The 15,580-nt window shown below is 36.0% G+C and overlaps 2 protein-coding genes across 2 annotated transcripts; both read right to left on the bottom strand.

The window, feature by feature from the left end:
* Window positions 1–1,062: 1,062 nt before the first annotated feature.
* Window positions 1,063–6,207, bottom strand: LOC103464862 (protein-glutamine gamma-glutamyltransferase 5-like). The gene is made up of 14 exons (XM_008409233.2): window positions 6,121–6,207; window positions 5,832–6,014; window positions 5,461–5,694; window positions 4,597–4,715; window positions 4,286–4,414; window positions 3,760–3,937; window positions 3,506–3,641; window positions 3,306–3,409; window positions 2,954–3,196; window positions 2,787–2,849; window positions 2,482–2,694; window positions 1,958–2,115; window positions 1,714–1,850; window positions 1,063–1,421 (listed from the first exon to the last, which is right to left on the bottom strand). Exons 1-14 carry the CDS (start codon window positions 6,125–6,127, stop codon window positions 1,268–1,270), a joined length of 2,058 nt encoding a protein of 685 aa, XP_008407455.1. The 5' UTR covers window positions 6,128–6,207; the 3' UTR covers window positions 1,063–1,267.
* Window positions 6,208–11,508: 5,301 nt separating this feature from the next.
* Window positions 11,509–13,403, bottom strand: LOC103464863 (peroxisomal membrane protein 4-like). The gene is made up of 4 exons (XM_008409234.2): window positions 13,208–13,403; window positions 12,949–13,011; window positions 12,663–12,861; window positions 11,509–12,101 (listed from the first exon to the last, which is right to left on the bottom strand). The coding sequence occupies exons 1-4, from the start codon at window positions 13,375–13,377 to the stop codon at window positions 11,835–11,837; spliced, it is 699 nt and encodes a 232-aa protein (XP_008407456.1). The 5' UTR covers window positions 13,378–13,403; the 3' UTR covers window positions 11,509–11,834.
* Between the last annotated feature and the right edge of the window lie 2,177 nt (window positions 13,404–15,580).

Genomic DNA, 15,580 nt, shown 5'->3' with positions numbered 1-15,580 from the left:
AAATAAATCTCACTCATGAATCTGGCATTTTGTTATTTTACARTAATTCTGAGAAAAACCAGAAAATGTGATTAAAGTTACATATTTTCTGTAATACATGTAAATGTGGTGTTCCAGCGTTTAATTGTGTTTTATTTCTAATACAATTAAACATGTTCATATTTAAAAGTTTCTACACAACACAAAATGGCTACTGAGCTTTTTCATTCTCTCTATTAAATCTGCAAAAGTAATTTCCTCTATGCAACTGGACATAYGTGTTCAAATAAAGCCTAATTTAGTAAAGGATAATTGTATCTCTTACTTGATGGMTGGTTCCAGAATAGTTTAACAGTCCTTTCCTGCACAATCAAAATGCTAATATGTAGCAAATAAAAATCTTTTTWATTAAATCACAAATATAAATGATTACAGAAGTCCACTCAGCAGGAGTTGTACAGAAACTCTGATTTGGTGTAWTACATTGATAAATCAATCATTTATCATTTTTGTAACTGCACCATGTTATTTAACACTCCTTTCTCCTATAAATAGTCATTGTAAATGCCRCCCTGTGTGTGACTGATGGGAATTGCTGYGAYGTACATAGTTAAACAGAAAGAGGATGTGACTGTTTTTTCAAAATAATAATTATGAAATTCAGATTTCTAACTATAACATGTTTCATTGCCAGATGGGTTGCACAAAAAGTATTACTAAATAACATTCAGGATTTTATAGATTTGTATGATATCCTGCTTTGGCTTAAAGTTTTCTAGCAGACTGGAAACATTTTACAATTCTGCATTTTAAATGTYAGCATTATTCTTTTTATATCAAGAAAAAAACTTTTATGACAATGTTCTAGAAAGGTTAGTGATGGGTATAAAGATGGTAAAGGTCACAACAGCAAATGTTTATTATTGCAATCCAGATTACAAGCATTACTGACCTTGTACCTTATGACCAGTTTATTCATTTAGGAAATGTCTCCCTCTTTAGGGCAAAAAATGAGTTACAACARGGTAGCTACCAGTACTGTTTTAGTGTATGGTTTTCAGAATAAATACAATACATGTTGCATATATTTCATTAAATTTCTTTATTCAAATAAATCAAATGTTACAAAAWTCTCACTTCAAAGTTCTAAGTGTAAAATAATTTTTCACACATSATTATTAACATTCCACAAATACATAAATAGCAAAAAAATAAATAGTAAAATAAATAATATTTACATCTTTTTCATTCACTATAATACACAAGCAAGTGGGACGTTTTGCACAAGCTAAATACTGTTTACGGAGATCATCTTGAAGCTTCTGATTGTGAGGTTCGTGTCTGAAAGCGACATATTGGCTTGCAGCATCTTTACACCTGCCATGCTCGGGTTCAAGGTTATGGACTGGGTTGCTTTTCCTCCTGGACGAAGTGAGGGCATCCTGCAGAAAGACAAGAAACACTGTATTAAATACATGGCTKGCAAAAGTTTGAAACCAGAAGATTTTAATGCTTGGTTCTTTTATTTTTGGCATATTGTTCTCTATGACTTCTTTCAAACATCAGTCACACCCACATTCTTTCAGGATTGACACGCAATTCTGTAATGTAGCTATCAGTGACACTYCTTTGTGCGACATTCTCTCTTTTGTTAATATTACAATATACTGCCAGGCATGTGAGGTTAAGCATTCACCACATGACCAAGTCATTAAAATAAAACCAGAATCCTACCTGAACTGCTCTTTGCCAGCAATTAGCCCGGCCCCGGCCACAGTCAATAATCCACTGACTGGGTGAGAAAACGGGTTGGTGAAAGTCACGGACGCAGTGAGCTCTTTGTTTGTCACAATGGAGTTTTCCTCTGCGACCTGCATGAAAATAAACCGTAGGTAAACCCAGAAAATTCACCAAAAATGTACCCTGCAACTTCAGGGTTTTAAAAAGCCAAAAYGTTTGATGGGAACATTATAAGTACCTGGATAGTGAGGCCTGAGCTGGCGATGTTGAACTCCTCGGAGGCAAGCACCTGTTCACTGGTGGTCATGTCCTCCAGGACAACTGCCAGGTTGATGAGGTCGTCTCCCACAACGTGTTCATACTGCGTTGGAAGGATATGCTCCTCGATGACTTTAACTGGAAACAGGGAGAAGCCAAAGAAATTATAAGAGSGTGTGTAAAAATAACCAGCAAATGTATCCACAATAGATTAGAGATGTGGTATGCAAAATGTGGAACAACATGCAGCGATAATCAGATTTTGATACTGTTCACAAGGCAAATATGAAGCCAATTTAGAGCTTTATGAGGAGCTGTGAAGTAGAGCTTTTCTTCAGTAAAAAACTACTTTAATCTTTTTTTTTCTTCAATTTTATTTTTACAACTTTGACTATGAAACTTATATGTTAATAGAATGTACAATTTTAGGGGCCAATAGACACATTTTTCTTTTTGTGAYGACAAAATGTGTAGATGTGTAGATGGGACCAGCAGACTATTTACCTTCCAATGGTGCCAGCTGTATGACACCATGTTTTTCCCAGAAGGTTTCGGAGGGGCTGTGGTTGTACTCTTTTGCCTGAGCATTCAAATGCACTTTCATCATCTTTGGTATTTTCTGCTTGTTCATAATTTTCACCAGGCAGACGATTGGTTCCCCAGCAACAGGATGTTTAGCCAGTGTCAAGAAGACAATCACTCCCTTGGATGCTGTAGCTAAAAAAATGAAGAAAACCAGTGTGAATTGAGATGTTGTCYTCAGAGAATTAACTTTAAGCTCTAATGAAATCTCTAGAATTACAATGTACCTCTGCTTAGTGTTGAGTCATCTGAAATTGTGGAGCTTCGTGACGAAAGTGTTGACGTAGGACCTGTTTTGTAAAAGAGTGCAATAAAGAGGTAGATTAGAATAATTCTGTTTCACAAGATTAGCTTCGGTGGAAATGTACTTGTATGTTTTGTTTGGGATTCCTACTTTTTATCCATTTGTAGTCTCCAGTGATGTTCTGCACTCTAGGATAGCCGATGGCTTTAGTGCAGATTAGGGATCCGATTTTCTCTGTGTCTTTGCTGAAGCCAACCACCTGGTCATTACTTGACAGAATGATCGTGTGCACATCAGCGTTCACTTCAGCATAGACAAATGGGATGTCATAAATCAGGTCTGTACGCCGATTCCTGATTCCTTTGACTGGAGCTGGTCCACAGCAAAACACTCCTATACAAGGAAGATAAGAAAGAGAAGTTCAAGTAAAAGTTCAAAAAGCCTTAACACAGAAAAAGAAATGAATAAATAAAATGAATACGAAGCAAAACTTCTCACACACCTCCACTCCTCTCCTGTGGGGTTGGGTCAAGAACCTGCCAGCCATCCATCTCTGGCCCAAGATCACTGCGCCTCATCCAGCACTCCACCCACACATGAAAGTTCCTATTCAAACAGTCCGACAATKTGGKGGTTAATTAAAAAAATATAGAAAGATAAGCAAGGACTCTTACACATATCCAGATGTTGATCACAACTGACCATATGCTGTCATTGCTTCGGTTCAGCTTCTGTCCTGTTTCGCTGTAGTACTCTTCAATCACCAGGTTGGCGTTGGTGTCGTGAGCGGAGTTGAAGTTTGTGACGACACGGGAAGGAATGCCGAGAACTCTCATGACTGAAAGATGTAATAAAAGCATAAAYGTTTACAGACAGGCAAAAATATTTTAACATTCTTGTCCAAAGACAGTATATGTGAAGGTCCTTTTTTTTTTTTTTCAACTGGGTTTAATTACCTGTGCACATGACTGCTGCAAACACCCAGCACTGTCCATACTTGACTGGGCTGTAACCAGACTTGACCCACAGTCTCAAGATGTCCCCACTTCCTGTCCACTTTGAGGGACTGACACCCTGTTTGAAGTCGCCAGTCCAATTCCCTTTCAGCACACCGCGATCATCCTCAGAGTTAATCTAAAGTCAAAACACAAGACAATTTTTATTGCCAACCCCTGAAAGTGATGAGCAAATGTGGAAATGACATGTGCAGAAWGTTCTAAGATAATCTGACTGACAGTGGCYKCTTAATGACTACCCTGAGAGAAAGCCATAATTACAGTGTGCTGTGTCTTATGACGCTTTTGAGCTGAGATTTTGCCAAGATATGTGACTCTTTACAAGAAGCCCAATATCTCCTGCACACACCTGGTTTTATTATGCAAATTATGCCCTCAGAGATGTGGGAAKGAACACTGTTTRGATGGGATTTGTTCTTGTTTTATACTTTTTGGCATGCTGTTTCTGAGGTCTGTTTACACTCACCATGGCAGAAACAACGCGGCTGATGTAGACAGGGTTGGATCTGTTCATGCAGTCCTTCTTTCTGTTTTTTTGATGCTGGGGGCTGACTTTGAGCAGATCCAGACACGCTTCCAAAACCCCAGGCTCATACTGTGCAGAGAAGGGGAGGGAGGGAGGGAGGGAGGGAGGGAAAAGCATTAAAAAAATTATACTTTATAGGCTCCTGAATGTTGCAGCTTGTTAACACAAGCTCCAGTGAAAGGCATTCCAGTTCTGAGTTAGCCCAAAATCTGTTATAAATATGTTCTGTTAGGTGGGAATAGCTTTCATACCAGATCAAAAGACCAGGGTCTTGAGACAAGGTTGTTCGCAGTCCCCATAAAGAGCAATCCAGAGTCACTCAGGACATATTCCTCCCTCTGGTCCTCAAATGGAATATAAACGGCATCCTCTGAAAAACAGAAAACATTTCATTAGAGCACTGCAATATCTAATAGCTCAGCTGGAAGGGTACGTCTGGCCCTATTAGGTCTGACTTCTGGTGCTGAACATTTGTCCAAATGATAATAAAGTAAACATGTATGTTTTGAAAAGTGTACCGGGCAGAATACTAACTAAATGTTGCACCAAAATGTATGTGTTGTGAAAATAAGTTGTATGTAACACTAGAAAAACAAGCAAGTAACTGCAGTTATGTATATTAACATTTTGAAAAGCTATTAGTATTCATATTTTTATCAGGGGAATGAGTCAGAATACTAAATGATTGCGATGTGTTTAACAAAGGATACATCTCTATGCTTAATAGATTGGATAAAAATTATATTAGGACACACTAAAAGTCTAAAAGTCAATTTGGTTTATTAAGGCATGTTTTTTATTGAGAATAAATGAGTAAGCTTTTAAGACTCATAATGATCTTTGCTTTTCTTTGAAATTACAAATGTTATTCATTTCAAAAAGCTAATATATATTTTTAATTAGCACTCTGATTCAATAATAACATAAAAGCTAATGGCTCATTGGAGACCACCTTCAAAGACTTATTCCAAAAGATATGTCTATAAAAAAATAGCAAGTTCCGATTTGATTGACCTTCTCCAACTGCAACATCAACACCAGATAAATATTCAGTCTTTTACAAAAAGAAAAAACTAAACCGAAATAAACTCTAAATGCAATGACCTCTAACTCACCAGAGCACCAAGGGTTGCAGAGCAGGATGAAATCTCCCACCACAAAACTCTTCCGGCCATCTTGTGTGAACACATACAGCTGAAATTTGTAGCATCCCACCGGGGCAGAAGCAGGAGAGGAGACGGTGACGGAGAGTTCCTGGAGGTTCAGGGTGCTTGAGTTGATGCAGGCATTCCAGCGGGTGGATGGGTRCTTTTCGGAGAAAGTGACTGGCATCACTGCGTAAAGACGACCTGAGGAAGAAAAGGTAAAAAATAATAATAARTAAAAGCGCAGAAAGATTTTATTTTTTTAAAATGTTTTTACCAACTTGTTGCAAAAGCAGATTTGTGCCAAGCACTCACTGTCTATAATATAAGTCTAGTAATACCTAGTGTAACTTTAATCCTTAGAGAATCCGTCTGGGGGTTGAAGGGTCGACCCTTTAGCTTAATGCTGATATTAAATGGGGCCCCTCTTCGCACCACCAGTTCTTTAGAGTTTCTGAAGCCATGCGTCCTGTGTCGCTGCTGATTTTCAGACAGCTCCAGGTTGACATGCTGAATGCCCAAGTCTGCAACAAAAACCACAAAMGTCAGTTAATAACCACCATAAATGCAGATTGAAAACAGAAATAAAAGAGAAATAGAGTGACAGCTTTTTTTTCAGACAAATCTCACCTTCCATGTGTCTGTTTGTCTGTCTGGAAACAATGCAATGTGCTGCTGCAGAGGTTTCCTCCCATTATATAGAGCTTAGCTCCTCCCTTGGCCAGAAATTTATTGGATACATTCAGAGAGGGAGCTGGTTTTCCTTGATTGTTGCTAAGGCTTTCAGGTCATGCAGTACCAAAAACAAGCCACAATATGACACTCCCCTTCACGCAGTTGTGTGCCATTTTCACAGTTTCACTTTGCAAAATACACAGACTCACCCATCTGACAAAAGAACATTGAGGTATGTAAGTAGTTTGGCTCGTGTGAAATGTTTCCGAATGTTACAGTACACCGAGACCTAAGGCAAAGGAGTTTGTGTTAATTGAAGAGAACTAAACACCTTTAACTTATTTGACTTTTTTTTTTTAGGTATGTGAAGTTTTCTTATGAATATTTACATACCTGATGACACCATAGGTATGCTATTTTTGAAAAGTATTTAACATATGGATATTATTTTGAAAGACTGATGATAATTTGTGAAATATACCAATACTTCCAAAAAACGATTAAAACTGAATATTTATATAGTTTATTACAGAATCCACTTTTGATGCACCAATAAACAGCTTTAATCTGGATCTTAAAACATTAAACATATATAAACAGAATATTTTTAAATTAGGATTTTTAAAATTATGTTTTTGTTTATAGACCTCCTGTATGTWATCTAGTTTGAAAATGTAGAGAGACCAATTAAGCTGACAGTGAGACCAATTAAGCTGACAGTCATGTTCTTACAGTGTGAGAGGAAGTGGGAGTACCCAGAGAGAACCCCCATACACAGAAAGAACATGCAAAGTCTAAGGAGAAAGACTTCAAACCCAGGACTTTTTTACGGCAAGGCAACAGTGCTACCAACTGTTTCACCATGCAGTCTTTATTTACATATCTGCTGCAAGATAACAATTCAGTATTGCAATGATTTGGAACATTATCTGTAGAGAATAAAGGGAGGGGTAAAGTCTGTTAGCGTGTGAATTCCACCCAAACATGGAAAAAAAAGGAGACACACTGCAGACACTGACTATAAGCAAATAAATGTTGCCTAAATGAAATATACTTGACAGATTTGCAAAATTTTTTTTACCATTAGCTAATAATGCTATTAATAAAACACATTTTTGCTGATTATTTTTGACAGATTGCTCTCAATATACCCTTCCAATCAATAAGAATTTTTCTGAATTTCTTCTTCAAAGTGAAACAGCAGCATTTTGCACCACCATGTTCCACATTTTAGTGTCCTGGGATTTAAAGTCTCACATTGACTCCTTCTGCAAACTTTACACAGCTCTTTGTCAATGTCATGTATAATTGTGTCTTTGTGGGGATTAGAGAAAATGTTAAATGTATTCAGACTTGCAAACTGATATCCAATTTTTACAACTCTAAAGTGTAAGTAATTAGGACCGTCAAGCCCATTTACTTTATGTTAGAGGTTATTTTTAGACGTCCATTGCAAACCGGATGTACATTACAAACATTACAAAGTCAGTCATGCATAATCAGTATTTTCTTAACTCTTATGGCACTATCAACACAATCCTTAGAGAGGAAACTGCCAAGTAAGGACATTGCTTAACACAAGCGTGGGAGTTTGATTATAGGTAATTGTTCAGTGACGCAGATGCCTACCTTCCACAAAAAACACAAAAAAATAAAACTGGTTTCACAAGTTTAATTCATGAGATGCAGTTGGTACTAATAAGCACACACATTGAGAGGGGTGGGATGCATTTTTGAACAGTGAGTGTCAACTCAAACTCATGCCATTCTCTCCATATCACCTTATTGTGACATGAAACATAGTGTTACAGTTGACGGGCACATTTAATGTGAATTTGCCCCCAAATATGGAGCTACAGATGTTCAGATGTTTTAACTTAAGGAATGTCTATTTGAAAGATGAAATAACATTGTAAAAAATGTTTTAATTCTGATTAGATCGCAGACGTTTGTAGGCTATTTTGAAATGTCTCTGCCACCTACACATATACTATTTTTCAATAACTGTTTCCAATATCTGATCTCATTTCATGCTTATATTTGATTCATAATTGAGTTTTCTTTTTTTAATATATTTAACGAGTAAAATGAGGCAAACTGTTTTTATTACTTGTGTTTTTTTTTATTTTGATCAATTTTAACTTTTACAGAAAGCTAATTTTCAATCAAAGTTTATTTGCAAAGCACATTTCAACAACAAAGCTGTTCAAAAAGCTTTAAATCAGAAAAAACCACAAAAATCAACACTTGAAACATTACAATGTAAAGTGCAGTCTTTACACAACAAAATATATAATGAGTAAGGGGGTGGGGGAGTTAGTCTAGATTTAAAGGAGCTCAGTGTTTTGGTTGTTTTACAATTTTCTGGAAATTTGTTCCAAATTTGTGGTGCATAGAAGCTGAATGCTGCTTCTCCTTGTTTGGCTCTGGTTCTGGAGACACAGAGCAGACTAGAACCAGAACCAGAAGACCTGAGTGGTCTCAATATATCATGCTGCTAAGCTGCTTAGTGAGTCATTAACTAACAACAGTATTTTAAAGAGCTACAGGGAGTTAGTGTAATGTCATAAGTCATTGTAATGTCACAAATATTTTGTTTTTATTTTAAAACCTCAAAGATCTGATAGCACTGATAAAACTGCTAACATCTGATATATGCATTTCTAGGTCAAAAACTTCAACTTAACTAAACTGACACAGATGAGCAGAATAATCCTAATGGTAAAATTGTACATGCCGTCCCTTCCGTCAGACACATCGAACAAGTTCTGGGACAAACACGAGGAACGGTACAATCTCACACTCAGCTGACGTCAGTGGCACTATAATTATTGGCAGCCAAACCGCAACATCCCGTGACACAAATTTGATTGAGACAAGAAGTTCCAAATTCCTCTAATGACTTGGAAATGTTCCCTGTGTTCAATTAAAAGACAAGTTTAACTGCTGACGCAATCTTCAATGTAGCGGCAAACTATCTTTGAATCAGTAATCAGGTTGTAAAAAGCTCAAGGAAATGGAGCAGTTTCCAGAATGTACTCTACACAATACGTGTTTTCTTCCAAAAGAAGCATCAAATCCGCGCTAAAATCTCACAAAACTTTGCTGAGGAAGGTGATGCTAAATGTTACACAGACTGCATTTGTACAGTACTTTAAGTCTGAGTGTTTTATACCACATTCAGCCATTCACCCATTTAATCAGACATCCACATACTGATGGTGGTTAGCTAAAGACAAAAGAAGAAACTGGAAGTTTTTGTTCATGATTACAGAAGTTAAGTTAGGCACAGAAACAGAACTGAGAATCGCCAAATAGAAATATCTAAGGCAGTTTAATGGAACTGATGTCGATGAAATTATGAGCATTCTCGTTATTTTTCACTAAAAACCTTCAGGGGTCCATTAGGAAGATGAAGTGGGAGATGAATTATTTTCTCATCCAATACATCAATTCCAAATGTTCATCAATAAATCATACAGCACCTTTTCATAGACGGATGACATGGATTCCTTTACAAAGGGGAGCCAAGTAAAATATACATTATTGTACAATACAAGAAACACAATATTCATGAATGCCAATCATAAAAACCCAAGTCTAACATACAGCTTCTTGGAAAAAAATGCCTCTAGGTGTGTTTTAATTGTATCCACTGAGTCCAAACCTATGAGGGAAATATGGAATGTACATTCCCCAATCAGTCACCTCTAGTCCTGCACAGAGTGTGTGAGACAGGATCTGATTCAATAACCTACGACTATAGCAGCAAGTGTATATATGAAGCAGGAAAATCGGTCAAAGCTTAAAGGCCTAAAGTTTAAGTCAAAAATGTCTTAAAGGAATCTACCTGCAATGGCTGAACTTTATAGTCACTTCAAAATTGGTGTTTGACTTATTCAGTAGTCTAACAGCAGAGACAAGCCAGTCCCCTTCGTATTATATCAGCTAAACAGATCATAACAGTATTGAATCGAGTGAGTTATGTCAAGTTTAATTGTTATGTATAATATCAGACATGACAGTCTGGGACAATAAAGTGTTAGGTATGTCTGAGTATAGCTGCACGTAGTTGTTGTTATTATCAATAGAAGAAAGTTTTAGGAAGATAATTACTGTTTGCACACACACTATTTGTACTTCTTTTCTTTTAACCAATGATACTTTAAGGCTGGATGCATGACAGAGTGGTTAGTGCAAGGCTGTAAAAACAATTATCCAGGATTTTAAAGATAAATACAGAACAGGTTTTGCTGAAACATGATGTTTTTTTCACTCCTCATTTAACACTGTACAACCGTGACACACCTTCAGGCAGTAGACATAAATCTGTTCAGTATATGTGTTCCAATGCACGCCCAGTTTTTGAATGCTACCTGCAGGAGTTCACAGTTGTTGCGAACATTCAGCACTATGAGGGATTGTTTATGTCTAAAAATCATGCAAAATGTGGGTTCTGGTGCTTCAAATTTAAATATCCTTTTGGTCTTTGCACAATGTCCAATGCGTATGTTATTTTTATATATATAAAAAACAATGCAAGTACCTAGTTCAACTAAATAAAGTACTGTACATAAATTTCAGAGACTTCAAAATATATAACAATCACATTACACAATGTCATATATGGCAACACAATAAAATAACACTTCAAAATGTCCCAAGCTCCCTAAAGGCACTTAGATAAAAAGCGTATTTAAGTAGTGCCAGCTGATGGACCTGTGGGGTCTCTTAAGAGGCATCATTCATGGTAAACAAGTAGTTTCTTGAGTCAGAAGTGTCATGAGGAAGTACACTAATGCAAAATCAAACCACCACTTGGAGAGAACCTCCACCTTGACATATGAATAGGAGTTTGAATGTCCAAACATCAAGATATGTTTTTAAAATGAAAACTTTGTGTTATCACTTTAGAGACATGAAATAAGCAGCAGAAAATAGCTTGAAAGTTTTTAGTTATAAATTAGGTGTATTTATATTTGACCAAAATATCCTAAATTGTCAGAAGTTGCAAAAATTGTATTGCACAAATACATGCTTTGTGTGCTTTTATGGTCCTTAAATGGCATTTAGACATCATTTTGGTTTTATCCCATTGAACATATTGTTTGTGTCTTTCATCAATTTAGTTTTTCAGATTTTTAAAATGAACCCCATTTGTTTATTTTCCATAAATAAATGGGGTCATCCATTTGTGACTGAGTCAGGCTATGTAAGTTTCATTTTAGCAGGTTGTTGAATTTCACTACAAAACACTGAACATTACAGAGTATTGAGTATGTGTAATACTCCTAAATATTTTATCAAACATTTTATTCCTAAAACTTAACAAATAAGCAACGATCATAATTATTTTTCTTTTAATATTATTAAAATGTAAAAATTAAACAAATTCTGGACTTAAGAGAAAACTTCCCCAAAAATATAATCATACAAGAACAGTGTGAATACAGTAAATGAACGTAGTGCTTTGCAATCATGATCAAATTTTGCATAAATCACAAAATAAAATAAAAAGTGTTCATTAAATGTCATAGTACAGTGTCATATCAAGAGTCAAAAAATGCAACAATTAACAAAAAAATGTTTGATTATTAACAAAATATTTATACAATCATTAGCAGAAAGACTAAATAAATCAGTACAGGGAAATGCATAAAACGTCATTTCTAAGATCCAGCAATCCTTGGTTTATTATAAACAAGGAAGTCTGAGATGTCATGCCACACATTGCTGTCATGATAAAGATAATTCATGGAGGACTGAAGGGAGGGTTGAAGGGTGTGGGGGTAATACTCAAACAACCACAACACGATTCCCCACACCAGCGTGGCAAAGAGTGGGAAAGGGTCTTGTTTGGGCGCAGGGATGACTCCTTTTTCGACAGCCAGTCGAGACAAGGCGAATAGGATTCTGGACAGCAGGTACATGTTGATCTGAAGTGATAAAGTAAAAAATTAAGAAACTGTTAAACACAGGAAATCAATCGGCCCCAGAAAACAGATAGAATCTGTAACTTTAAAGGATGGGGAAAGGAATAAGAGAAACAAGTCAAAGTTTGGACTATATCAGTACAATCATGAGTGAGTGGGTTGTGTCCCATTGGGTTCAGGACATAGGAAATAGGTTTTTTAATCTGTACATATTCTAGTCAGATTGTCAAAACGTCCAAGATGCACAGAGATGCACTAATGGGCAGATCTTAAAATTGTATGGCAAGTATCATTAGAATTAGTAACTGATTTTTTTTAGGACTTGTGTTTGTTAATAAAAAGGCTAAATAAGTATTTTTTTTCTCCCTCATAAAAATACTTTATACATTTTTCCCGGTTAAGTTTAAAGTTGCAACAATTACCTTTTTTTTGTATATTTACATAGATTTTGAACAAGTTTTATGGACCCAAACACAGAGCGGCAGATAAGGAAACTTTTATTAAGCAGTTTTTAACAGTTTTTTTTCCCCAGACACTCCTGACCTACAAAACACCATACTCTACCTGGCTGTTGATATTGTTGTTGTCTCCAAACACCAGCCATCCTCCAACACAGGCAGCGAGGAAGGAGTGGCTCTGGAGACTCTTTCCTTGGATCTTCTGCTGTAAGGCTTGCAGTCCTTTGTATGTGAACACAAAGCAGGCCAGGTTCCTGGAGTGGGTGTATGTGGCTTTCAAAATGGCTCGAAGCTTGTCTTTTAAACTACAATGGGAATACATTCAATGTGTTCACACCCAAAATAGACAACGCTGTAAGTAAATGAAGTAAATGTTCACATCAGTGACTGACCTGCCACTTCTAAACAGAAATGTCATGACCAGGGCATGTGGTGCTCTGATCTTTGCTCCATATCTAAAACAAACATGATTCACTCAGTTGAAACACACCTGATTTGAAGTAAAATAACAGTAACTGCTACTGCAAGCATAATTTATCATGGCTATCTTCGACTCGGTATGGGATGTAAAGATCGAAGATTAAACGAAGTTAGGACTGCAGCTATACAACTAACGCGGCTAAGCTAGCCAGCTGCTTGTGCTTTACTCACACAGCTCCGTTCCTGAATCCCTTCACAACAGCCAAGGCGGCTTTGTATTTCTCCTGTTGTAAAAGGTTATTGATCGTGTACAGGACAGTTCTTATCAGGTCAGGACCTGCCATGACTTTCAATCGAACCCGAGAGACCGAGAGGGGACACAAATAAAGGTTGCGACTCATGTGTCACACAGAAAATCGACCCCAGTCATGAAAAAACTAACTGGTTCCTGAGTCGCTCCTTTATGAACGACTTACTTTGTGTAATCTTTTAAATGAGCTCAAATAATGATGGTGATTTGTCGTTTAAATAAAGTCAAATCAAATTGATTTCCTTGGCAAATTTTACATTCAATTTCAAATTAAGAAATATTTTACCATATATAAAAAAATCCATTAAATACCAGCTATTCCTTGATAATTAAGTCTTTAGATGTTTAAACCCAAATTACATTTCCATCACTAGAAACTAATTTATTAGAAGATGTTCTCATACAATCTTTTCAGTATGTTGACATTCCTGTATTAACAATCAATTTTATTTTGTTTCTATCTATGTAATATTCAAAATTTTTGAGAAGCAGAACTTTGGGAATAGTTAAGCTGTGTGTAGGGCATTGTAGGAGGAGCAAGAAGAGAGATATTAACGAGAAAGTTCACCATTTGATTTCATTAATCAGTTCACGTCAACAGCACATTCAATTCATGTTATTGATCAAGAGAATTAACCCACTTTCACTTATCAAAAAGTTATAGCTAAAAATATAAATAGTGATTACACAACTGACAATGGATTATCACAATGCTGTCATTACAACTCTGATACACTTTTGCATATTTCTACAGATTCCTGTCCCATGATTTGGAACACAGTGGTGATCAGAAAGACAAGTAGCAAAAATCAACCAGCTTTGTGTCAGTGTGCTGTAAACACAAGGGGTAAACATTATATTCAAGTCCAGCTAGCAAAAGCATGTGGGTTGTGGTTGGACTGATTCACATCCAACATGAAAAAGTTAAATAATTAGAAGAAATGGATACAGTAATTAATCATTAAAAGGTAAACAAAGGAAAACTAATCCTTGAATGTAGATAAAGCATAGTAAAAAAAATAACTATAATGCAATGGTTTATGGGAGTAAATTCACACTTCAAATCCAATAATCTTATTTGTTTTTAATGAGTGATTTTAAAGGGAAACAGCAGATAGATAGATATTTTTTTAAGTAGAACACACATTACAATCACAGTCTTCAATTTGCAGCACAGCCCCAATGTAAAGCTAGGGGGGTTGCTAATAATGACATTACTACATAATTATTTTAAATCAGTCTGAAACTGTGTAAAGCTGCTTACTGCTTGTTTTCCCATTCACAGTAAATGTGAGATTTAAACATGTGTGCCACAATCTTAAAATAGAAAACTGTTAGAAACATTTGAAAAAAGAAAATCCAGTGAACCTCAAAAAGTAACACCAGTAGCAGTTTTAAATGATAAAATAAAAACAGGGCTATATTCAGATTCATTGATGAAACACCTTTTTTTTCAGTTTTTATAATTGTCTTTTTATGTATTTGGAAAAATAAAAGCTGAAAGTTGAAGTACAACTTAAAGTACAATATCTTGCACAATTATGGGCACCCCTTGGAAGCATGTAAAAAGAAAAAAAGTTGTAAAATGTATTTTTAGCAGTAGCATAATCTCACACAGACCACAGCAACTTCAATATTTTTTAAATCATTATTCTAGATGAGTAGCTATCTTCTCTTTAGTTTTCCTGTTTTATAAAACTAATTTCTACTTTAATTAAACTGCATGGTCTCTTACCTTCTCCACTTTTGAAGATCAGACTTTAGTGTTACAACATAATTATCCTCTTGGTAAACATGAAGTCATTGATGATTAGATACCAACTGTGGTGCTGAAGATCTTATTAAAACTTGCTATATCCCCCCCACCCCCCAACACATTTACTAAATGTTCTGAAATTAAAAGCCAGATTTTCTAAAAGTATTTGCAGAGAGAATTTTAAAGTCCCGCCCCCCCTCTCCCGGACATCTTTACAAGGGGTGACAATGTTTTCATGAGGATGCTGTAGATGCTCTTGTGAAATGTGGAGACCAACAATGACATTTAAAGGTTCACAATTTTACTAATTACCTTTCTATATAGCCTTGTGCTAGTAAAATTCTTTAATTACAATGTACAAATCTGAGCAACTCGCACCCTATAAAACTAGGGTTCTGTGGAACTAAGTTTTCTTCACTTCTTGGGCAATCCAGATGTTTTGATGGAGGAGCTTTTTTATACTCACTAAGTGTATTTGTAGTTGAAACCAGATATTTACTCTCAGATGCATGACATTAAATCAAATTAAAACTCTCTT

The sequence above is a fragment of the Poecilia reticulata genome, linkage group LG5 (assembly GCF_000633615.1).
Source record: "Poecilia reticulata strain Guanapo linkage group LG5, Guppy_female_1.0+MT, whole genome shotgun sequence".
Taxonomy (NCBI): domain Eukaryota; kingdom Metazoa; phylum Chordata; class Actinopteri; order Cyprinodontiformes; family Poeciliidae; genus Poecilia; species Poecilia reticulata.
Note: the sequence above shows the minus strand (reverse complement) of the source record. Positions and strands in the feature narration are given on the sequence as shown.

Excerpts from the sequence above, each read along its gene's own strand:
- LOC103464863 (XM_008409234.2), bottom strand. The coding sequence starts at position 13,377 with ATGAGTCGCAACCTTTATTTGTGTCCCCTCTCGGTCTCTCGGGTTCGA. Across the intron at positions 12,862-12,948 it reads TTTCTGTTTAGAAGTGGCAG|TTTAAAAGACAAGCTTCGAG; the intron begins GTCAGTCACTGA and ends TTCCCATTGTAG. Across the intron at positions 12,102-12,662 it reads ACAACAATATCAACAGCCAG|ATCAACATGTACCTGCTGTC; the intron begins GTAGAGTATGGT and ends TTATCACTTCAG.